Here is a 23,809-nt window from a genome sequence, read left to right as displayed (position 1 = left end):
AATAAGGTTAAGAATATACTGTATTTACAAACCTGTTCAACATCACAGACTGAACACTTAAAACAATGGTGTATTGACAACAGCATGGAAACACACAAATATACTACTTCAAACGAAGCAAAAATATATCCTACTCTACAACAAACTGAGATTCTTTTTGCACTTCCAGTTGTGACTGACGACTCATCACCAGTGTTTACGAACAGCCACTGATCTTTTTGCAGCTGATAGGCAGGAACTTCAGAAGCAATCACAGCACAAATATATCCATAAATAAGAAAACAGTATAACAGTGAAAACATTAAAACGTTAAACATTAAATGAAATACATAAAAAAAAATAAAAATTAAAAAACTTCATGCATGGTTATAGAGGCTGATATAGCCCGGTTTAAGAGTCTAGAGTGTCATGAGGACATGCCGTGCAGCCCAAGAATCACTAAAAACAGAATCAACTCAGTGCAAGTTAACATCACATGCAGCCAACTTGAAATTCTACTATGATGATTTCTCAGGAATCAGGATTAACATTTTAACCATACGGCTGTATGCCTGTTTAGTTCTGGATATCAATTTTTGATTTTGGAATGCAAACATTCTTGTGGTTTCTGTTAAAATATTTGGCTTTTACTTGTTACAGAAATAATCCATTCAGAGCAAAACTGCTGCAAAACCAGAGATATGTTGTTTTTATTCCTCTCCTCACCCAAGCCTACTTCACCCATAATGCAGATTGTCTGCCAGTAGCAGCTAATGTAGCCTCGAGCTGCAGGCCTCAAGCAGAGACGAGCAGCAGCTTCAGAGTTTTAGTAAGCTCACTTACTTGTAACCCTTAGATTTACTTCATTTTAAAACTTCTTCATTTCTTCAAGCTTAACTGTTACTGCTATTTAATCGTGTTTCTCGCAGCACCCTCTCAACTGGTTTATTCACATTTTGTAATCTGACTTTAATTTAGCAGATTTCGCTTTTAACTTTCACTTTTCTAAGTTCATAAATGAAAAACAAAACAAAACAAAACAAACACCAACAGAAACTCATAAGTAACACACTGAACACAGAAATGTCCACACGCAGACACACCTCACCCTGTAGGAGATAACTCCCATCCACTGTGTAGTTGACATCAGCAGATAGTTCCCATAGAAAAGCTAAAGTTGATGCACACTGTGTGGACCTGTCTGATAACTCACCACATCTGTTTCAATTCTTGAGTGTGGTTTTGGCCACTGAAAATAATCTCCACTATAACTACAGTTCATGCATGGATGCTGGATACAGTGCCAACACAACAGGTCACATATAAACGCAGCTAGCATGATCTTACTTACTGGTTTACATACTACACCACTGGAACGTCAAGTTTAGCGAAGACACCCTGCTTTACCAGCTAATTTACTATAAACAGAACCATATTTTAGAAAATGCTGTACTGAAAGAAAAATAAAACAAGGAACTGAGGCCATTAACTAGTCAGCTAAGTGTTTACTGATGCAATAAAGTTGAGAATTTGCATCATTTCCTTTTATGCACAGCCACAGCTGATAAATGCCTGACACGCCCACCTTCAATGCAAAAATTCCCCCGTTTTAATCTTTCTAATTTGAATTTTACTTTCAGTTGGTAATAATCTCAAAATGTATAAGCCAATGGTGAGTCCAAGCTCAAGGCCAGTAAGGCATTACTGACCCGCAAGAACTTTAATGGATACAACTTAGAAGTGACCCTGCACCATAATCCAGTTCTTCTTCACACCTGTATATGGTTCTCACCAACCACTCAACAGGAGCTTTCTGGTCTCCAGCTGTAAGGGTAGTTAGGACCCCCATCACAACCTGGCACACCAGAATGATAACCTCTTTAAATATTTATTTTATCCAACAAACAGTCTAAAGCTGAATGTTTACAATGTGAATAAATATATAAATACAAAAAAGCACAGCTAAAGCTGAAACCATTGACATTTAACCTATTAAACAAATAGTTCCATCGATCAACTACATAATAAATTCATTATTTCAGCACTAACTCAAAGTGGTTTCTCTTGTATAACCAAAATAAACTGCATGCCTGGTTATTAAGCCACAAAACCAGCAGCTCTCTAGAGCTTTTGTACAGAGCCCCCCGAGAATGCAATCCGTGTAGTGGATAATGCAGTCCACTGGGGATACAAGGAGCCAAATGTTTATACAATATATATCCATGCATAGACAATTTCTCACACATATACTGGTAAAAGATGAATGTGGATTCCAGGCATATATCAAAAATCATAAGGAGGAGATTAAATTTGACCAATGCTGCCAAGATGTTTTACAGGTAAATTCATTATTGTGTAAGTGCTATAAATTCACAGCTGTGTGTAGTGTTTTCTGATAGAGACAAAGAGGTTTAGCGAGAGCTGGGTTGCCATGAGTATTAATATGCAAATAATCTCAAAAGGTGGTGAATGTGGTGAAACGACTTGGAAGTTGTGCACAAAACAATCAGGTGACTATAGAAAATAACAGGTATGCATTTCTGTAGTGCGTAAACATTACTTCACTCTAATCTGCAGAAGCTTATGGATGTTTTTCTTAGCGTTGCTGATGTAACTTAGACTTTTCCCCCTGTGGGATAAATAAAATATCTGTGCATCTATCCATCTGGCTCCAGGCCTTTCTGTCCAGTCAACAGACTAAGACTAGCTCAGTCTTCTTTTCTGACTTTGACAGCTTTAGCAAAGCGATGAGGTAAATTCACAGTACACTGAGGGCACGATGAGGGAGAACATGGTCAATGGGGGTTTCGAGGTTTCGAGATCAGTGTGCCGCGTTCAGATCCTGATTCTGGTTCTGGTTGAGGTTATTGAGATTGTGGAGCGCGTGGTGTCGGTGATGCCGGTGCAGGAGAATGCCGTTTGACTCGGGTATGTCAGTGGGTTCGAATGCGCTCGACACCAGGGGCATGAACTGCCGGAAAATGCTGACGCTGCCATGCCAGAAGGTCGGCTGAGGTAATCGTCCAGCAAGACTCCAAGTGCGGGTGGCCGGGTCGTAGGCTTCTACAACATCGGACAGCTCAAACGTATTGTCGTAACCACCAGACACGTACAATTTAGCCCCCAGGGCTGCCACACTGCCTCCAACATGGACCTGAAAAAGAAAACAAAATTTTTAAGCATGTATTTTTGCTTTAAGTCATAATAATTTATACATCTAACAATAACACTAGAAAGCAGCCAGACAGACAGACATAGACAATTTTTATTTTTTTTTCTTTGTGTAGCCTTTGATTCATTATTGTATATAATAAGTTGATTTTTTTTTTTTTTCAATTCAACGAAAACAAAAAATGCTTATTTAAAAGGAGCATCATATGTGTCCCAGACTAACAACTGCCCTGAACATACTGTATGTACAACCACTTTGTCAACATATTGTCATGAGAGAAATATTGCTTTTCTTTGAAAAAAAAGTAACAGATATATTATTAAACGTATCTTCCTGAGATCACAAATACAAAGCTAAAAAACTAAATGAGCTAGTGGAAGGTAAGGCTTTGTACACTCTCTCTAATTATCTAATTTGTTTCTCTGGCAAGCCAGTCAATTTGTGATAAGGTGTGGTTGTCCTAAACTGAAATTGAAGGTGAGAAATGTGGATACGTTTATTTTTATTCATGCATTTATCATCATGTTGTAACTGACTTAGTTTGAGTGACATTTGTGCTCTTCTGCCTAAGGACAGGGATCAGATCACAATGATTGCTATTGGAGCACATAAGCACCTGGTGTGAAATACTAACCTGGGTCATCGGACTAATTTTGTCCCACTTGTTCTTTTGAGGATTATAAACATCAACTTCAGCTGAGTCATCCCTGCAAATAGAAAGACACTCAAGTCAAAGAGCTGCCAAAGCAACAAAACAATTCCAGCTTCAAATCTAACAACCCAGTCATAACATGTTTATTTTTCTTTCATATGTAAAGACCAACCTCATCAACAGTCAGTGGCAAATTGATGTAATATTTGTTATATTAAATAACAAATGCAGAGCCCATAGAACTAAATTGATCTTTCAACGTGAAAGAACTGGATAGAAAAGATCAACACTAGTGTGTTCATGTGGTCCAGTGTCCCTCATTCTGTGAAAGTCTAAATCGGGTGGCACCGGGGTCGTTTTAGGTCATTGGCCGCAAGCAGCACAATTTGATCTCAAGTGGGCAGGGCAAGTAAAATCATTGCACAAGAGCTCATATAAAAAAAATCTCCTGAAAACAATGAAAACTCAATGAAAAAAAGGGATTTCAGATTACTTCTCTGCAACTTTGACCCTTTTTAAAAAACATTTATTAAACCCTTCAGGGGTATGCTTAACACTGTTGCTGTTAGCACATGTGGAAGAACGACTCAGATCCTGTACACATAAATCGTAAGATAAGTATTTAAGATAAAAATGAAAAACAAGAGCAGTTTGAATTAAGTGCATTTAAATATAAATATACATTTACATAACTCGTGTTTTCAAGTAAAAATTACATTTCCCTTGAAGATAAAGTAGACGAATGTAAAGAATACAGCTAAGTCTCCTCCTAAACAAATTACTTATGCGAATGTACTTAATTACATTCTGTCCCTGGTGTTTACTGTTTTAAAACTATAGTCTAAATGCAAAAAGTAAATTAAAGATGTAAGAAACAACTGGAAAAGATTCTACCTCACCTGACAAAGTAGATGAGGCCATTTAGGGTAACAGTTTTTGGTGTGAAGGACCACGGAGGCAGCTGTCCACAGTTGACCATGGTCCAGCGGTTGGTGTCTGCATCGTAGCTCTGGATGACCATGGTGTCCTCACCGGTCAGAGAGCCGATGGCATACAGGCGTCCGCTGCATGCGGTGGTGGAGCAGTTATCCATCGGATGCAGCATGGCTGGCAGGGCCTCCCAGCAGTCCAGAGCCTGATCGTAACGCTCTGTGCTGTCCGAAGCCACCACATACAGCTGGCCCTTCAGGATGCAGGAGCTGTGATATTCACGAGCCTTCAGCATGGGTGACACTTCTGTCCATTCGTTCACGCTGGACTTGTAGCGCCACACACCGTCATAGAGGCGGGAGCCATCAGAGCCACCTAAAAGACACGGTTAGGAAATCAGTGGTGTGGGATTTTATTTCTAAATTAGTGTACAAGGCAGTAATTTTGAAGGTCTTTATCACCAGCCAAGGAGGTAATGTGATTGATCTGGTTGGCCTGAATGTTAGCAGCATTACTCAGAGAGGTCGTTGCAGATATGAATGAAAGATTTTACCAGAGGTCCAACTATTAAGTGAACCTTTGGATATGACCCAGACCTGGTTCTGCATCCATAAATTTTTGGGAGGACTCTTCCAAAAAGACAGAGCCAAATAAACATTTCATAACATATCTGCACAAATACAAATTAAACTGGAAGACATTTTCATCTGTCAAGAAAAGATCTGTCTCAGTGGACGGTCTCAAAGTGCTCTTGATTTGTATAGAAGCTTTGCTTTAAGTCTGGAAATCCCCATTTAAAAGTCACCATCTGGAATCACCAGACTGTGAAAATTACAGCATCTTCTAAACAACTCCTCTTAGTATGTTTAATTAAAGAAAGTGTATCAAATGTTAGGAACAGTAAATCCGCTTGACAACATTATGCAATCATATACGGCTGTTATTTCTGCCACTGACGCATGAGGTAACACTGCTAACTTTGTAACCCACCATCAGAATCTTGTAGGAGTCACAAGCCTAAAGTGAAGGTCTATGATGATTTCTCAAGAAGATTTCTCACTGTTCAGACATGCTCAGTTACTGGTAATGATGGTGATGATAAAGATAACACCACTGCTGTTCTGTCAGCACACTGTGTCCTGACTCACTTCTCCTTGTTCACACAAAGTCAGTAGCCGTAGAGACTGCAGTTTATTAATAAACAGAAGATGATATTTTTCTCAAATCATGAAAGACCAGGAACAGCAAAATCAAAACAACAACCTCCATAATGCTAGAGCTGAGGCTTCTAAATACAAATGGTGATGTCACAATGGTTATGGCTATGGGCAAATAAAATGCTTGCCAATATCTATCTATTTTATGGTTAAGATGACTCAAACACACTGGACTGTGATTTTAAGCAAGATAAACAAGATAAAGATATATATTTATATTTAATGTGAGTTTTTACCAGTTGAGGCTTTAATACAAGGTCAAATCTGGGTTATATTTTAAAGTTTTTGAACATTTTATTGATGCTTTTATCATCTGGACTATTGTAACACAATTTATATTGGCCTTAGCAATGCTTTATTATTTGCTTTTAAAACCTTTAATGTCACTGAGGTTAGTGGACCAGCTCCTCCTGCTAGTCCCCCCAAAACAGAGGCAATCATCCCCAAACCGTGGAATCATTTCCCTGCCCATGTTAGGATGTCCAGCTAGTTGCCTGTTTTTAAAATGCGTCATAAAACAATTTTTTACTCAACAGCTTTTAACTGAGTATGAAAATGGTGTGTTCTAATCTTGTATTGAATGATTTATTGTTTTGTTGTGGTGTTTTGGTGTTTTTGTACAGCATTTTTTTGTACAACACTGTTGTTTTTAAAAAGTGCTAAATAAAACTGGATTGGACTGGATCAGCATCACAGCCTTAGTTTTAATGTCTTCAGATAGCTTACCTGTGACATACATATCATTTCCGAGTGCTGCTATGCTGTAGCCTCCTCCCAGGTGGTCGGGGAATTCAGCCAGGTAGCGCCACTGTCCAGTATGAGGGTTGTAACAGTCCACTGTGACCAGCTCATCACAGTCCTGGTCGCAGCCTCCTACCACCACCAGGATTTCTGCCAATCCCGTGGACGGCCGAGGCCGCATGCGATGACAAGGTCTGTCGTGACGGTCGTATTCACAGGACTGGAAGCTACGCGCTTCATTCACCATACGGAGACAGGTAGGTGAAAGGTAGACAAGTGGGTCGCTCTCCACATGGGCCAACAGGAAGAACCTCCTGACAAAGGGGAGTCGGACTTGCTGGAGGAGCTCGGGCCAATAGTGTAGTCGTCGCTGGAGATCAGCCTTCACCCAACGCACTGCAATTTGATAAACTGTCTCCTCCTTGTCCACACAAAGCTCATCATCCGACACAAACTCAAGGAGGCGTTTCCATGGCAAGCGTTCAAAGTCTGTCCCTTTAGCTAGCTCCATTATGTTTTTGAGGACAAAGCGCCGAGCGCTGGCTGCCAGCTCTTTGCAAGCATAGGCCTCTGCAAAGTCCTGGATCTCTAAACAGTTGGAAACATCCAACCGCTGCTCCAGAAAAGCACAACATGCCTCTTTGACTGAGGGGAACTGAAACAGATCGGCCGTCTTCAGCAGCAGGTCCACATTATCCTGAGTGACGGTGATCCGTCCTGTGTAACAGAAGTCCACCAGCAGACCTAAGAGCTCACCTGACACCTCGTGTAAAACAACCCGGTCCATAACACTCTCCCTGAGTGTCCCTGCAAACATAGCCCGGAAGTAGGTGCTGGCAGCGGCCAACACCGTGCGATGACAGTGGAACTCACGCCCCTCGGCACATAAAGTCACATCGAAAAACTTTCGTTCGGCACGCAGTTCGTGAATTCCTCGAAGCAGGTTGAAGGCGTGGGCCGTGTCGAAAAAAGGCAAGGTGGAAGGCTGTGTCTGCAACACTGGCTTTTCCATTTCTCCTCTTTTAGGGTCTCTCTTTTTCCAATGGTCGATCTCAAAACTCTGTTTTCATCTGAAACAGATCAACACAAGAAATGTAAATCAAATCTCACTCAAAACACCACAAAGGGCTGCAGTTTTTAGCCCTTTGGTCAAAAAACTATATATAAAAAAAAACAACAACAGTTTTCCATAAGTTCATTTTTAAGAAAAGACTATCCGTCAACACAGGAAACTTGTTGCACATCACTTTACAAGTTGGTCGCTAACAGACATTCCAGCCTCCAGTTACCAAGGGAATCCTCTAATGTATTTACCACCTTCTCATACATTTATGTCCTGTGCTCTCTTTGATAATAACTTTAATCACCTTAAAGTTGTGAATAATTTAACTTGGGACCCACCTACTGTCAGCTGTTATTTCACCCATCACCTCTTGAAGCCACTGACCGTCACTGACTATATAACCTGTGGCTGCCATGCCACTGTTAGTCGTTTCCTGTGTGGCCCCTTAAGATATTTCGTTTTTAGTCGTGTGTGACCAAGAGAAACAAATTTTCACGAGTGTGGAACCGCAGGTAATGCAGATAATCATTCCATTTCCACAAAATTACAACTTGTAACACAAATAGTTCTTACACCTAATTTCAGTTACCTAATAATGTTTTGCTCAACTTTCCATTTGTTTGCAAGACTACAAGTTTCCTCTGCTGTTTCTGGAAGTTATTGTCATACCCAGACAGGGTTCAGATGTGAAGTTGAAGGCTTGTAAATTTGACTACTAGCTAAAAATGTAAGTCAATGGATGAGAAAGGAACCCACTCAAAACACACACACACACACACACACACACACACACACACACACACACACACACACACACACACACACACACACACACACACACACACCGTATCAAAGGAACGGCACAAATATACAAAATCTGAATCTTTTGCTCCCTCGGACAGGAACATTTTCAGGCTAACTGGTTCAGAATATTTTTGTTGCTCTAAATTACAACACTGACATCAGCTGCTCTGTGTGTGAAATATACAGTCCCGAGTTAGACAGGAAAGATGTTGAAGTTAGGGTAGAAAAATAAAATACAGCCTAAAGGAAAAACTGTAAGCCCTGTAGTGAAGCTCACAAGTTTTATCCCCTAATCTCCCCTATAGGAAGCATTTTAGGGATGAAATTTCCCCCTAATTTCAAAACCCCCTACGGAGAAGATGAAAAGGATCTTTGAGATGTTTGCACGATGAATATGTACATTAAAAAAGTTACTAGTCATCTGACTAATCACTGCAGTATACCAGTGTCAAGCATAGATCAACACTTAGCTGTCTATACTGATAAATTTAGTACTGGCTTTGATATTAAATGACATTCGGTGAAACTTCACCGTTATAGAAAACTGGTAAAAAAATGAGTCATTCCCACAACAAGACAAGCAAATCTCTATAATACACAGTGATCATTACAGAAATAATACAGTCATATGTGAGCACACCAATTATAATAATCAATGTAAAGTTTTTAGCTCAAATATATTCTTCTCCTACCTGATGAGCCTCCAGGCAACGTTTCACAAGCAAAGCGACAGAATTCAACGTCTAGAAAGCACGACAGCAAAGCTCAGCATGACTCTGAATACGAACAGCTCCTTAACTGTGTTTAAGACAGAGAGCCTGGCTGAGGTTGGGGTTTATAAATACACCAGCAGTGTCCATTTTCAGAGAAGGGTGGGGGGGGGAACACCTAACATGCAGTGGGCTGACGCTGTGGGGAGAGTGTAACCACCCCCCCTCCACACTGGTATGTCTCTGTGGTCGGTCAGTCTTTGAGAGAAAAGCCAGCCGAGCCTGGGCCTCCTCCAAACCTGGAGCACAGCAGCAGACCAAAACACAGCTTCCTCTCCTAATACCTAAAAAATTTCTTAGGAAAGCAGCAAAGAATCACAGATCTGCTTGGATCACAGGACAAGACCCTCTGTTAGAAACATACTCGTAGTATGCGGGTCAGACAAACGACAAAAATTGCGTAGTTTGGATAAAATTCAAAACACTTCCACTGACTTTACATATGGAAACTGCTAAATTAAAATGGTGATGTCATGCTGTCTTCAGTATTACATTTAAAGCAGTACAGCCTTAAGGAGATCCTACCGGACTCTGGAGTTTTTAAAGCAATGTCCGAATTTGGCTTGTAAATTTGTTCACATTAGTCTGTCCTCAAAAATTCCACTCTTAACTAAAAAAGAAGCTTCAGTGGCATGATCATTACTTCTCCACAACGCAAAGCCCCCAATTTTTTTTTGTGCCATTCAAAAGTACCAATATTTTGGCTATCCCGGATAGCTTGGGCCAGATATTTGTTTGATCCTGACTCAAAAAATCTAAAGTGGAAATTGTGAACAGATCTATGGTACCAATTCATTCAGTTAAACGTCACATTGCTCTGTGTTTATTATGTCATATGCCAGCAGCAGTGAAAATGAATTGCTAGATGAAAAACTTAAAGAAAGGGTTCTGGAAATACTACAGTAGTTTTGTTGCTTGACCACCAGGACATCACCCACTGCCTCAAGCTGACCACTTTCACCATCGCCATTTTAGCTTACACTTTACAGCTACAAGATGAGTCTGACTGAGATAGAAGAACAAGGTAAGGGTTAATATTTTAGGAAAAATATCAACCACTCTCAGATTTCATTTGCTGTTTTTTTTGCTTATGAACTTTTTTCACATTTACTAAAACAGTGGATTGCTAGCGGGAAAGAAAGCAGCATTTAAATAATGTATTTATGATTTGGACTCATGATCAAAGGGCAATTTGAAGGCAACATATCGGCCTCTAAATCACTACAGACCAAGGAATTGATTAAGAAAATCATCAGAATGTAAGTCTTAACTGAAAATAATAGCTAGTACCAGGCTTGGTCAGAGATAAAATAATAAAAATAAAAATCTCCTAACATGGATGTATTAGATGTTTTTATACTGTTCGAAGAAACACAAGATGGTCTATCCATCAAATTGTGACTCTGGAAAAACAGATTAAACATTAAACAGATTAAATTCTGAAATAAACATATGGTAACAAATTCCTGCATCTCCTCTGCAGCTGCTTCCTGAGAAGTACAGTTTAACCTGTACCAGCATTGAATTTCAGTTATACAGTCCTATTAAATCACCAGGAGAACAAGACCAGAGGGTAGGGTGGTTAATAGAAACCTGCATTAAATCTCATGAAAGAGTCTTGTCAGTATTTGGAGATAATCATTCCTTCTCTAAACACACAGGTATCTCCTTACAGAGATTTGTTTAAAGGTTGTAATAAAGCTCCTATTCCTCTGGCCAAAGGATTTAGCTCACATTCAACACCAGGGTTCAACAATGCAGAGGTCCAAATAGCTCTGCGAGGGATCAAACTCCTCTCCTAAAGGGCAGGCAGGGCCTCACAACTCAGCCTGCACTGAGAAAACACATGTCCCCAACTTCTGTGTAAGTGATTGTCATTATGTTTGAAGAGATTATGGCATTTTCTTCCAACAAACTGATGGGCTTTCATTTCACTCAGTCGTGAAACGATTTATTACTCCCACTGTCTCTACTACAAAGACTGAAAATATAACATTCAGATCTCCCACTTAAACAACTACAAATACTTTGTTCTGCTAAGTGGAAAGAGGTGAAACTGAAAATGTACACACATATTTACCTGAAATATTTTACCTTACTAAACATACAGTAAGGCACAAATAGATTTAAATAGTACAATGCAAAAGTCTTTTGCCACCCCTAATTTCTTTATATTTTGCTAAGAAAATGGGAAAGATGTGCAGTGAAACCAAAGAGCATCTTTGAGTTACAGCAGACAAAACACTAAATGCAACCACAAAAATATTTTAAATGAAGTAGAGGGCTCAACAAAATAAAAGATGCTGAAAATAATAATAATTTTAAAAAAACTAACAAAAAAGTAAAACTGTAAATAAAATACAATAAAAATCCAGTGAAACAAACTACATTTTTTTAAATAAAGTGACTGCAAGTTAACTTGAAAAAGTTCAATAAAGCAAACATACCGCCCCCTCCAAAACACAAGGCTTACTAAATGTAGAATGCAGACTATTGAGCAACTTATACTCAGTGTGTTTACCAACAGCCCAAGAATAGCTGACAGAAATGTGTAGTCCGTAGGGAGGCAAACAGCCGAGGTGTGGAAACAATCTTAATGCTATGAGTAAAGAGCACAGAGAGACCAGTCCAACAGCCAGGGTATGATAGCGACACCGCCCTAAAGCCCCCCTGCCCTTGTGAACCAGTCAGGTTTTAGACAGAACCACAGCACTGAAACCGCTCTGACCAAAGTGTTTAATGACATATGTCTGAATACAGACAGTGGAAAAAATGTCAGTATTAGTTTTACTGGATCTCAGTGCAGCATTTGATACAGTTGACCACAACATATTACTCAAACGACTGGAGAACTGGGCAGGTCTTTCAGGAACTGTACTAAACTGGTTCAAAACATACTTAGAAAACAGGAAATACTTTGTATCAATAGGTAACTTCACATCTGAGCAGACAAGTATCACATGTGGAGTTCCCCAAGGTTCCATCTTGGGACCTCTTCTGTTTAACATTTACATGCTCCCACTGGCACAGATTATAAAGAACAACAAAATAAACTATCATAGCTATGCAGATGACACACAAATATATATCACAATGTCACCAGGAGCCCGAGGCCCTGTACAGGCTGTTGGTAAATGCATTGAGGAAATTAATGACTGGTTGTGCCACAATTTTCTTCAGCTAAACAAAAACAAAACTGAAGAAATAGTCTTTGGTGCCAAAGAAAAACGATTACAGGTCACCAGAGAACTTCAATCTATACACCTAAAAACCACAAACCAGGCGAGAAATTTGGGTGTAGTGATGGATGCAGACCTAAACTTAGAAAAACACATTAAGACAATAACAAAATCAGCTTACTATCACCTCAAGAATATATCAAGGATAAAAGATCTGATGTCTCAACAGGACCTGGAAAAACTAGTCCATGCATTCATCTTTAGTAGGCTTGATTACTGTAACAGCATCTTTACAGGTCTACTATTAAATCAGTCAGACAACTACAGCTCATTCAGAACTCTGCTGCTCGAGTCCCCACTAAGACCAAAAAAGTGGACCACATCAGTCCAGCTCTGAGGTCTTTACACTGGCTGCCTGTCCGTCAGAGGATAGACTTTAAAGTTCTGATGCTGGTCTATAAAGCTCTGAATGGTTTAGGACCAAAATACATCAGTGACCTCCTGACCCAGTATGAACCTTCCAGATCCCTCAGGTCATCTGGATCCGGTTTTTTATCAGTTCCCAGAGTCAGAACCAGACACGGAGAAGCTGCATTCAGCTTTTATGCTCCATATATCTGGAACAAACTCCCAGAAAGCCTCAGATCAGCTGAAACACTCAGTTTATTTAAATCCAGGTTGAAGACTCACCTGTTCTCAGCTGCATTTGAATAAAACACCAAATCCACACTTTTAAGCTTAAATTTCCAAACTTAAATTTTAACTACTGATTTTATCTACTGTTCTGATTTTATCTACTGTTTTTTTAATCAATTTGAAATCATGCTTTTTATTTGTTTTTGTTTTTAATGTCTCTGTAAAGCACTTTGAATCACCTTGTTGTTGAATTGTGCTATATAAATAAACCTGCCTTGCCTTACTACAAAGACTGAAAATATAACATTCAGATAATATATCTTTATCTGAATGTTTCAGCTGTTATGTTTTGCAAGCAAAAAATACACAAATTAAATAAACTTATACTGTATCCGATTAAAAACTTGAGTTTCTGTAGCATTTTATTCTTTGTTTTTTTAGTAAAAATGATTTTAATTGTATGAACTATTTAAAGTATGACTTTATGTACTTTCTGATTTATGTACTTTGTATGTACTTATGTACTTTCTGAGGGAGGCAAACAGCCGAGGTGTGGAAACAATCTTAACGCTATGAGTAAAGAGCACAGAAAGACCAGTCCAAGTTATAAAAACAAAGGATAATGATGTTAGTCAAAAGCTAAGCTAAAAATGCAGGATGGCTGACATAATTAATAAATCTATCATATCTATTCCTTCAAATGGTTGTTCTCGTATCCAGGAGACATGCATCTTCAGACAAACAATTAGAACAACTGTAAATAGAAACTCTGAAGTCACTTTGACATCTAAATGAACCCAGTACACTGAATCAGAGTTCAAACATCCTGTAATGAGGCACAGAAACCACAGCCATAATAGCAGCTCTGTGAGACTGTACTGCACAGGTCTACTTTGAGCTAAATCATATCAGCTTGCGTGGCTGGTATGAGGTTTAACATGTTCACCATCCTTCATTTGCAAATGAGCAACAAAAACAAACATCTTCTGGAAGGAGATGAATTAAATTAGTTTTCCCAGATCTTAAACCCAAATAGCAAAGAAAACTTTTAGGCTTAGTATTGATGCAACAAGATTAGTACAAGCAATCTTAAGGGGACTATTACATCACCTAAGTAACAATAAAAGCATGCTGGTTGAAAAAGGAGACAGTGGCAATAAAATAAAGAATTAATAATTTAACGAAAAGAGCCAGAAAAGCCATTATCACTATCAAAAAACTAAGTAATGCAGAGCAAAACCCAGAAGCTGGTTGAAATAGCAGTAAGTCACAATCTTAACCCTAAACACACTTTTGTCCACAAGGAACAGAAACACACAGTTGAGATATTGCCAAGAGAATAGCACTCTATCATCAGAACTCTCCTCTGACTGGCAATAAGCACTCCAACCCTAATTGGTGATGAAAATCAGCTGCACAGATGGTGGTGCGTGAAAATAGACACACCCACACAGGTAACACCTGGGAAGGCCTGCTAGAGCTGCAACACAGACTAAGCAGATTTCTTGGCAATCTATCAATATATTTGATGCACAGGATCAACTGGTCCATTGTTTGTTCAATATAGTTTCATGAGACAAAGCTCTTATTGGACATTTGCCGTTGTTACTTTAATACGAAAATTCGACATTAATAGTCTTTTAGGATTGATTCATTAATTTTGGCAGCAGCAGAAACAGACAGAAAAATGGCCATCTCTGGACCTTAGCATACACGGGTAGTTACTACTCATTTCATGTTTATATTTATAGAATGCCTTCTTGGAGTGTGCTGACAAGTCAAAAAATATGTCTTTGTAGCTGCATTTTGCTGAATAGATGAGCAAAAAGATTACATATTGTAGCTCAATCACCAATTCATCTTCTGTTTATCTGGGTCACAGGGGAACCAGTCTAAAGCATAGATGCCCAGACCTTCTGCTTGGTCACTACATCAAGCTCTTTTGAGGAAACAGTAAAACATTTTCCAATCCAATCGAGAAACATAATCTCTCCTACATGGGTCATGTCTTGGGTCTGCCCTGGGTCTCCAACCAGTTGGACATGCCCGACATGGCCTACTATTCAGATGCCTGAACACAATTCCTTGTGTTATTTAGGTGAAACCTACATCAGGTGCAAAACAAATAGAGCACAACCAGTCAACTGGTTGATGTTTTACATTTCAAACATGTCATCAACAGCGAATTTGCAGAGTGCCCTCTGGTGTTCATGAGATGGTTGAAGGGTGTTTTCCCCATCTTTTCTTTACTTTTTAAATTCTTATTAATGTTGATAGCAATATATCAGACCTACTATTTAGGGATGTGTGCAACTAGTTGACTAGCCAACTAATAAGCTGTTCTCGCTAGTCGGTACCAGACTTAGTAGTGATTCAATCCAATCGTTAAAATGTTCACTGATGCCCAATGCCAGTAAATTATTGCGTCCTAAATGTTATGCAGCCATCTGCCACCAGATGGCTCATCGTTTTTGAGAAATGCCATAAATTTGTTAATCTCTGCCCAATCATTTTGTTAACATTATCAGAACAAGATAGAAATTAGATTTATCCGAGAGGTGAATGGGCGCTGCCTTAGTAATAGGGTGAGGAGTTCAGTCATTGTGAAAGGCCACAGAGTAGAACTACTACTACTACTACACCAAAGGAGACGGCTAAGGCTGTCGCTTTACCAGCATTCATGTTTAAGATGTGACTTCAGAGTATGAGTGAGTGAGCTTTTGCCTTACACCAGACTTTACACTAAGCTTTGTCACCACAGGACTGAAGGATAAATTCTACCAACCTAAAAAGTTTCAACAGTTGTTGCGACAATTGAGTCTGAAATAAAGTAGTGTGGTGACTGCAGAATTGCTTCCTGCTAAGTAATTAAAAAGCAAAAGGTCAAAAGGCACACAACCCAAGGGAACTATATAAACAAAAACAACTCAAAAATGAAAACATAGTCAAAAAAGCCCTTGTGCAACATTTACACAAGCCAAAGAAAATTCTGATTTACTCAATGGAAATGTGACTTTGTGCCACGGCTTCATAAAACTGTTTTGACATCTGCCGAGAGGAGATGTTTATCTGGAAGCCGCTGTGTTGATGTGAACAGAGTAAATAAAAGATAGACTTGGTTTACATGGAACTGAGTTCCATAGGTGGGGGAACAGTGTGTTCAGTCTCTTCAGTCTCAGTGCCAGGGTTGCCCCTTGTTGGTGCAAGCTTGGAATGATCACCAAAGACAATTTACATTTCGTATTTTTGCTATTAGTATCAGAAGCAGAAAACAGCAGGAAAAACTCTCGCATACAGATTTACATAGTTGAAACAATGAGTTTCTGCAAGGCTTTACCAAGACAATATTAAATTTAATAATATACATCTTAAAATTAGTATATAAACATGATATCATTTTGAGCTTATTTAAGCTAATAAGCTGACATTTCGAGAAAATAACTCAAAATGTAAAGTTAGCTACAACAATCAGGAAGCTCTGTGATGCTACATCATTTCTTTGTTGCCCAGAAGTAAAAGGTGGCAGGCGTCAGCTACCAATGATACAGCTGTCGGTCAAGAATGAGCAAAGTGCTGAGTTCTTTCAGCGTGGTTTTACAAATGACAAAATCGCTGTGAATTGCATGGCGTTTTCAGCAGAATAGCAATTTGTTCATGTTTATTATACATTAGTAGTGAACTAATGCTATTACTATCTGATTTTCAGTGTGCTTGTGTCTGCGCCATCTGCTTTCAGATAACAAGGAAATGACATCATTCATCGAGCTTCCTGATTGGCAGAGCTAACTCAAAATTTCAACTCATTAACTTGAAGTTATGGATGGCATTTTTTTCAGTGGTGGAAATAAGCTTCCACAATTTACTGCTTTGTCTGCAGCAGCTATTGTACCTTTAAGCTGTATTATGTGTTTAACTGTTTCGTATTTTTCCCATAGCACAATTTCATCATCCGTTTCGTGAAATCAGCCACTCTACTGCAGACACACACATCCATGTTTGTGATTAGTCAGATGCTAACGCAAGCACTGCACCTTTTCATGTGAACATGCAGTTAACCCTGGGGTAACTTAGCGAGTTGATAACCAGCTCCGCGTGACTGCTTATCCCGACAGCCGATGTTGAGGTAAGTGATTCCAGATAACAGAAAGATACCCTGGGTATGGTGAACTCGTTTTGTAGTGCAGATAGTACATAATGTAGTACATAACAATATTCAGGTTCATGCAGTTTCAGCCAGAACCTGGCAGGATAACAACCACACAAAGACAGCTTCCCTCTCTCTGCTGCTGTTGAGGCAAAGGCAAACATCAGAGTGGAGTGACATGAAAGTCTTGGGTTGTCCACAGCTGAGGCTGTGTTGGCCTTAAAAAGGCAACACCACTACTCCTCTACAGAGGAGGGCCAGCATGAAGCTACTAGAAGGATTAACACTTGGATGCAGGATATTATGAGACTTAATGAATTCTTGTATGTTGCTGCAGCAGAAACTGATCTAAACAGAGTGGTTTTACTGTTGAAATTACACAATTACAAGACAACATGTTTTAACCAACAAAAAGCATCTAATTACCTTTGCTTTTCAGTGACATAGGTCATTAAATATGCCAGAGATATGTTTTTGGTTTGCTTATTTGTTTTATTCCCCAGATGAAAAAACTCACTCATCCTCACATTTATACATACAGCCAATTTATAATTACCAAATTAATCAAACCTGTATTTGGACTCCTTAGAAAATCCACAGAGACAGAATCACTAGCTGACCAGAAAAACATTTCACGACCCTGAACTTCTTCATGTCAGGTGACATAGCTAACCACTACACTTCCCACAAAACAGTTAATAACCATTTCAAATATAATAGTCAAATTTCATGATGAGATCATTAGAAGTCCCTCTAGAAATTATGTCCATGAAGAATGGATTGGTGCAACTTCAGCAGTGACCCTGATGTTATACGAAGAACAGAACACAGAACGCGTTTAGTTTACAACTAAAGTTATGATCGCTGATTGTTGTGGCTGTGTTGTGTTCACCATTTGGGCATAACATGAGACATGACTCCTGGATTAAAGGACACATCTTATTTTATTGGGCATGTTCCAGATTATCTGTGCATGCAAAATTTATTATCAGCTTATAAAATACGACGCACCTTTAAAGATTAGACTTACCAGCAACTATATTTTAAATGTACAGTTATACCAGTCCTTTTATGTCTCTATTTTTCCACTAATGTGCCCTGCAAGTGGCACTTTCAGTGAAAGAATCCATCTGTTGCCAAATGAATAATCAAGGCATTATTCATTAACTTGTGCAGGGAACAGTGGGCAGAATGAGTTTAAGTGCCATGCAGAACATTTGTTTCTGCATTATGACTCAGCCTTTACTGACAGGAATGACTTCTCTAAATAATGTTCTTTCATCTGTTCCCTCGAATTCCTCTAATTCGTGCTCCTGTAATAAAACTTGCACAAACACTTTTATCACTCAGCTCGTGCAGCCATACATGTCCACATTACTGAGCACAGTGAGGCTTTAGTCCTGAAATGCTTAGGAGGAAAAAATGTTGCCTCCTCCCTCTCATAAGCCATGCTTGGTCCAAGATAATATTCAAATGGTCTAGATAATGTTCAGCCACAGTTCAGATACACTGACAGGTCCAGAATAGGGTCGATAACAACTAAAGCAAACCTATTAACATAATGGGAAAATACACTGATGGAAACTGTTAGCAACTTCTGTGTAGCCAATTACTTTCATGTATTGACTTGTTTATGTGGTTAAAAAGCATTTTCATTAGCATGTGGTGTTTATAACAATACATAAGCTGCATGCAGAACGCTATTTGGATGCGAAAGCTCCCATTTTAAACAGTCAACACCGCCTGCGATCATCAAAGTAAAGTCATATTTATACGAACGACATTTTTCCAACGTTACAGCTAACGTTAGGCTGCCCGCCGCTCGGAACAAGTAACTGTCGTGAAAAGCAGGCTGGCTCAGTTTTAGACAACTTACCGATATGTGTCGTCAACGGGTGGTGATGATTTTACAGGGTGTAACGCCCGAACATCTTAGAAATAGAGCCGAAATTAAAGTTTGACGCTGCTGATCTATCTGGCCTCCTCTGCGCCATGACAGCCTGTACCGTAATGAATGCTGCCTTCAAGTGCTGTCGTAAAAAAGGGCTTCGAACGCAACACCAGGGAAATCTTCAATCACACGAGACGTTATAATAAAAAAAATAAAATAAATGTTTATTGTTTTATTGAATTGTACATATATGGATTCTTAACAAATATAAATTATTTTCTGGGGCATGTACAAATAAAATTCACATCACAAAATCTGAAGAATAGAATAGAATAGAATAGAATAGAATAGCCCTTTATTGTCATAGTACATCAAAACGAAATTAGGGTTGCTCCACACCAACTGTGCAGGAATAAAATATAAATAGTAAGACAGCAGGAATAAATAGCAAACAGGAGAAATGTATATAATCAAGAGGAATATATACAAAACAAGAGAAAGGCAATGATAATAGAAGAGGCACACAATGGTGAAAAAAGTGCTGGAAGTAGTGCAAAGGACTTGATTTAGTGTCCATATGTGAGTGGCCTGAGTGATAAGGAATATTCATACCATGGCTGAGATTGGTGAAATGAGTGGGCAGGGGTGGGGTGTGGGGGGATAGTATTTGTTAACAGTCCGAATGGCACAAGGGAAGAAGCTGTTTGTGAGTCTGGAGGTGTGGGACCTGATTGACCTGAGGCACCAACCAGAGGGCAGCAAGTCAAACAGGTGGTAGGTGGGGTTCAAGGGGTCATCTGTGATGGCCCCAATTTTCTTGAGACAGAAGGATGTATATATTGCGCCCAGGGACGGCAGAGGGCAGCCAATGATTTTTTGGGCCGTGTTAATAACCCTCTGCGAAACCTTCCTTTCTCAGTAGTGGCCCCTGTGTACCAAACACCCAGGCAGTAGGCTCTCCACTGAGGAGCGGTAAAAGGCCAGCAGCAGCTTCCAGTTCAGCTTATTCTTTGTCAGGACACAGAGGAAGGGCCTTCTTTACCAGGGCGATTCATAACACAGATGGTATGATTCAAAAGCATGATTAGTTGTGGCAGTGGTTTTGTGGGGCATGTCCCACTGGTTTGGGTGCTGAGCCACTGCGGGTGGGTCTTGGAGCATTAATTTGTAATGATTAATTATTAACAAATTGTTTGATGTGAAGTTTTCTTAGGCAGGCCGTGCCCCTGTGGCTCTGAATTGTCAGCAATGATCATAAACAGATAAACACATGATCAGATAATGATAAACAGAGAAGAAACCAGTTCAGAGACTTCATGTGGATGGGAGAGAGAAGAAAAGTTCTGGGGCTGGACCAAATAGGATTCTATAATGAGAATGATGAGAAAACTAGTGCTTGCAAGTTCAGAGTGTTTTCTTTTATGGTTTGACTTTGGGCAGTAATAGAAGAGAGGGGACGAAGCTGTAAGGATACTAATAACACAGGTAATATGTTTTTCACACTTTCTCACTGTGCCCCCTGGTCAGACTTGTGCAAATGTTAAAAGTTGTTTTTTTCTGTTTTGTATGAGTCCTACTTGTTTTTCTCCTTCTCAGAGTCCTTGTCCATGTCTATTGCAATGCTATAAATAAATAAATAGATAAACAAATATCCAACCTTCCACAATTCTGCAGAGGTGCTTCAGGTGGAGTTCTAGCTGAAAAACTTTAGAACAGATTCACTAAAATCAGTATTTAAAGAATCAGTACTATGAGGTTGTCCTTCACTAGTTAAATTTTATTTGCAACTAATCAAAATTGTAAAGTTTTTCTAATCTCACTCTGGCCTAGTGCTATAAATATATCTTACATATATAAAAACCTTTTTACATGGTGCTGGTGCTGAATTTTAGGATGTTTTCTCAACTATAAATAAAAAATAAATGCCAAGGCATGAGGGATTTAGTGTTCCTGACTTGACACATGGATTATGTGCAGAAACTGGGGTTTCAGTGATGCCTTTGACAGTGAGAAGGACATTACATAAGGTGTGCCTCAACTGACAAGAAACCCACTGGTCACAAAATGGCACAAAACTGCAAACATAAGCCTTGAGCATAACATACAAAATGAAGAATGTTTGAAAAATTACTGAAATGATAACTTCCAGTCTTGAGAAGCTTTGCAGGGCAGGATTTCTCCAAATGAGAGTGACCTGAAACATATACAGAGATGATAGCTGTATCATCTCTAAGTATAGCACACAGTCAAGCCTATGAAGGGATAAATCAGTATAAATGACTGCCCAGGCAAACAGAAGGGCAATGAAGTTAAGAAAAACATTTGAAATACAATAGCTGGAGTGCAAAAGCAATCTTACAAAGAGTGACTGTGGACCACTGGAATATATACCAAAAAGTTAATAAAGTGAATGATAATATTTCTAGGATAAAGGAGCTGGTGAGGAGAGGTCGTGAATAGGTAATGCACAAACTTTAACATTATGAATAAATGCCTGCAAAGCCACAGTGATTTTAAAGAAGAGAAAAAATGGAATCTATGATTTAGTTAAGCATGTCCACAGATTTGAATCCGAAACAAGATTATCATGGGTCACATCTCTCATCAGTAATAATGGAGTACTTTACATGCAAATAAGGATGAATTTAGGATATACTTACTTATTGCTACTGCTTCTGAATTCTTACTCTAGGTATCCAAACATTTAGTTGTTTTATATCAAAACAGTATCAGAGTGTATTTATTTTTGTTGTAACAACTTTAAATAAAAATTCCCATAACCTTTGGAATAATGCTGTGTTTGCTGTCTCAGTGGCTCGTTTTTCAAACTGTGAACTTGAAATGTTGAAATCCCACCAGTCTTCCATATGCCCTGCAGACGCTCTCCCTCATCTTATAATTAAAACCAAAACCAAGCATCATCAACATTTTCCCTCTCCCATCGTCTCCACTTGGAAAATAAACGTTTGCCTTTGGGAGTATTGTGCAAATAAAAAATTATTATGTAAAACTATAAGCAGTTTTTTGTAAATACAAACAACTCATAATAAATACTTCAGTCAATCTGCTACGGTTCTGCCTCAGCATAACCAGATAAAACTGTCAAGGAAAATGGACGTGAAATTGTCCTTTTTAAATTCAAATGATTCCCGTGTGGAGCAATAAATTAATCTGGTCCTCTAAGTCACTTGGCACCAATTTCAAGCAGCAGAACCCTCACAGAGAAAATCCGCCAAAGCTTTCACAATGTTTAACTCAATAAACTGCTTAAAATTCAGTCCATGGAGGACACAGGTACATTTATCTACCTTTGTGGTTTGCTGCTGAGAGGGGGATCATGAGGAGCAGAGAAAGAGATGATGCCCTGGAATGTAAAACAAAGAGCGAAATAACCCTTTGCTGGGCAATTAGGAGTGACCCACTGTTGAACTTCCTCTGGCCTCACTGTGTCCCTCAGGCACTGTAGAGGTGGGAACAGCTGACACACATCTTCCATGAGGGTGACATTGCACAAACGCTGCCAAATTATATGCTTACAGACAGTCTCGTAATAATTTATACTGACATTTTACACCGCTCGGCTCAGATTTGGTAATTAAAATTTGACTGTGACACCCGTCCTCACAGGGAACAAGTGAATACTGTAAGATTTTGGCCCCCAAAAATATTCCTCAGACATAGTTTCAAAAAGGAATCTGACATTTTTGGAAATGTCAGATATGGAGAGGAAAAAATTCCACCTGGTCAGTATCTCTTGAGTTTACTTAATTAAATACCATTTATGCTCATTATCTTCTTTTTTTTGAATCGTTAGCTGCTAAATGTTTTGGTTCATTTACCAATAAGTGATTCAACACTGATTGACCAGCAGAATGGGACGTTTTTCTTTTTCTTTTTGAAAACAGATAATTTCTCTTTTTTTTTTGTCTTGATTTATTCAAGATAAATATTGAAAACAAAATTTCAGAAAACTCAACCCACTGTCATGATCATGATCTCATGAGAGCGAACCAAAAGGCTTGTTAGAAGGGAAAAAACCCATCACTTTACACCACTTCACTCACTAGATGGAGACATTTTACAGGTTTTATGATAAAGCCGCTCTTAGAGCTGTTGACCAGTTGGTGTGAGGACAAAAGGTTCATTCTCAGTTTGTGACCTAATGTCCAAACTCTGGCTTGGTAAAATAACACATTTGAAGGGGTTACTGTAGTACAGCCTGTGGACATTTGGACTCTTATAGCAACAGCTTAAGGCTTGCATGCACAGATGCCTGACACAGAGCTTCTACACTGTGCTTAAGGATTAGCAAGCTGTTAGTAAAGTCCTTCCTAAGTTGTAAGCTGATAGTTTCTGAATATGTAGACAAATGGCCAGACAAGAGTTTAGGGGTGTAAGCTGCAACACACCTTGCAAACCTGTGAAAACTATGCATGTGTTACTAGTTGTAGCAGTCTGTGTGATTATTAGAGACAGACATTACATTGGAAAAATCCTCAATTTAAATTATGCCCCATCCAGAAAAAAATGTTTTTATCAGTTAAGAAATGTATATATGTATTAAATGCAATATCTACACACCAGTTATAGTGTCTGATGTATTTCCTGGCCAGTGCTAAAATGCACTTTAT

The 23,809-nt window shown here is 39.0% G+C and overlaps 1 protein-coding gene across 2 annotated transcripts; it reads right to left on the bottom strand.

Annotated features, from left to right (window-relative positions):
- Positions 1-2: 2 nt before the first annotated feature.
- On the bottom strand, positions 3-19,314 carry klhl21 (kelch-like family member 21). 2 transcript variants are annotated; one of them, XM_084916511.1, is made up of 5 exons: positions 19,164-19,314; positions 6,677-7,761; positions 4,703-5,108; positions 3,786-3,858; positions 3-3,133 (listed from the first exon to the last, which is right to left on the bottom strand). In XM_084916511.1, the coding sequence occupies exons 2-5, from the start codon at positions 7,701-7,703 to the stop codon at positions 2,801-2,803; spliced, it is 1,839 nt and encodes a 612-aa protein (XP_084772637.1). In that variant the 5' UTR covers positions 7,704-7,761; positions 19,164-19,314; the 3' UTR covers positions 3-2,800. The 2 variants fall into 2 exon arrangements, with proteins under 2 accessions (XP_084772637.1, XP_084772638.1); XM_084916512.1 differs by lacking the exon at positions 19,164-19,314 and adding an exon at positions 9,251-9,372.
- Between the last annotated feature and the right edge of the window lie 4,495 nt (positions 19,315-23,809).

Source organism: Perissodus microlepis, chromosome 20, assembly GCF_051167445.1.
Source record: "Perissodus microlepis isolate ML-2025 ecotype Zambia chromosome 20, ASM5116744v1, whole genome shotgun sequence".
NCBI classification, from domain to species: Eukaryota; Metazoa; Chordata; class Actinopteri; order Cichliformes; family Cichlidae; genus Perissodus; species Perissodus microlepis.
The sequence above is the reverse complement of the archived record's forward strand: the minus strand, read 5'-3'. Positions and strand labels throughout refer to the sequence as shown.

Bases quoted from the DNA above. Each gene is read 5' to 3' on its own strand.
- klhl21 (XM_084916511.1), bottom strand. From the start codon at position 7,703: ATGGAAAAGCCAGTGTTGCAGACACAGCCTTCCACCTTGCCTTTTTTC. The intron at 3,859-4,702 runs GTGAGGTAGAAT...TTCTATTTGCAG, and splicing joins GGCCTCATCTACTTTGTCAG to GGATGACTCAGCTGAAGTTG. The intron at 3,134-3,785 runs GTTAGTATTTCA...TTTCTTTTTCAG, and splicing joins AAATTAGTCCGATGACCCAG to GTCCATGTTGGAGGCAGTGT.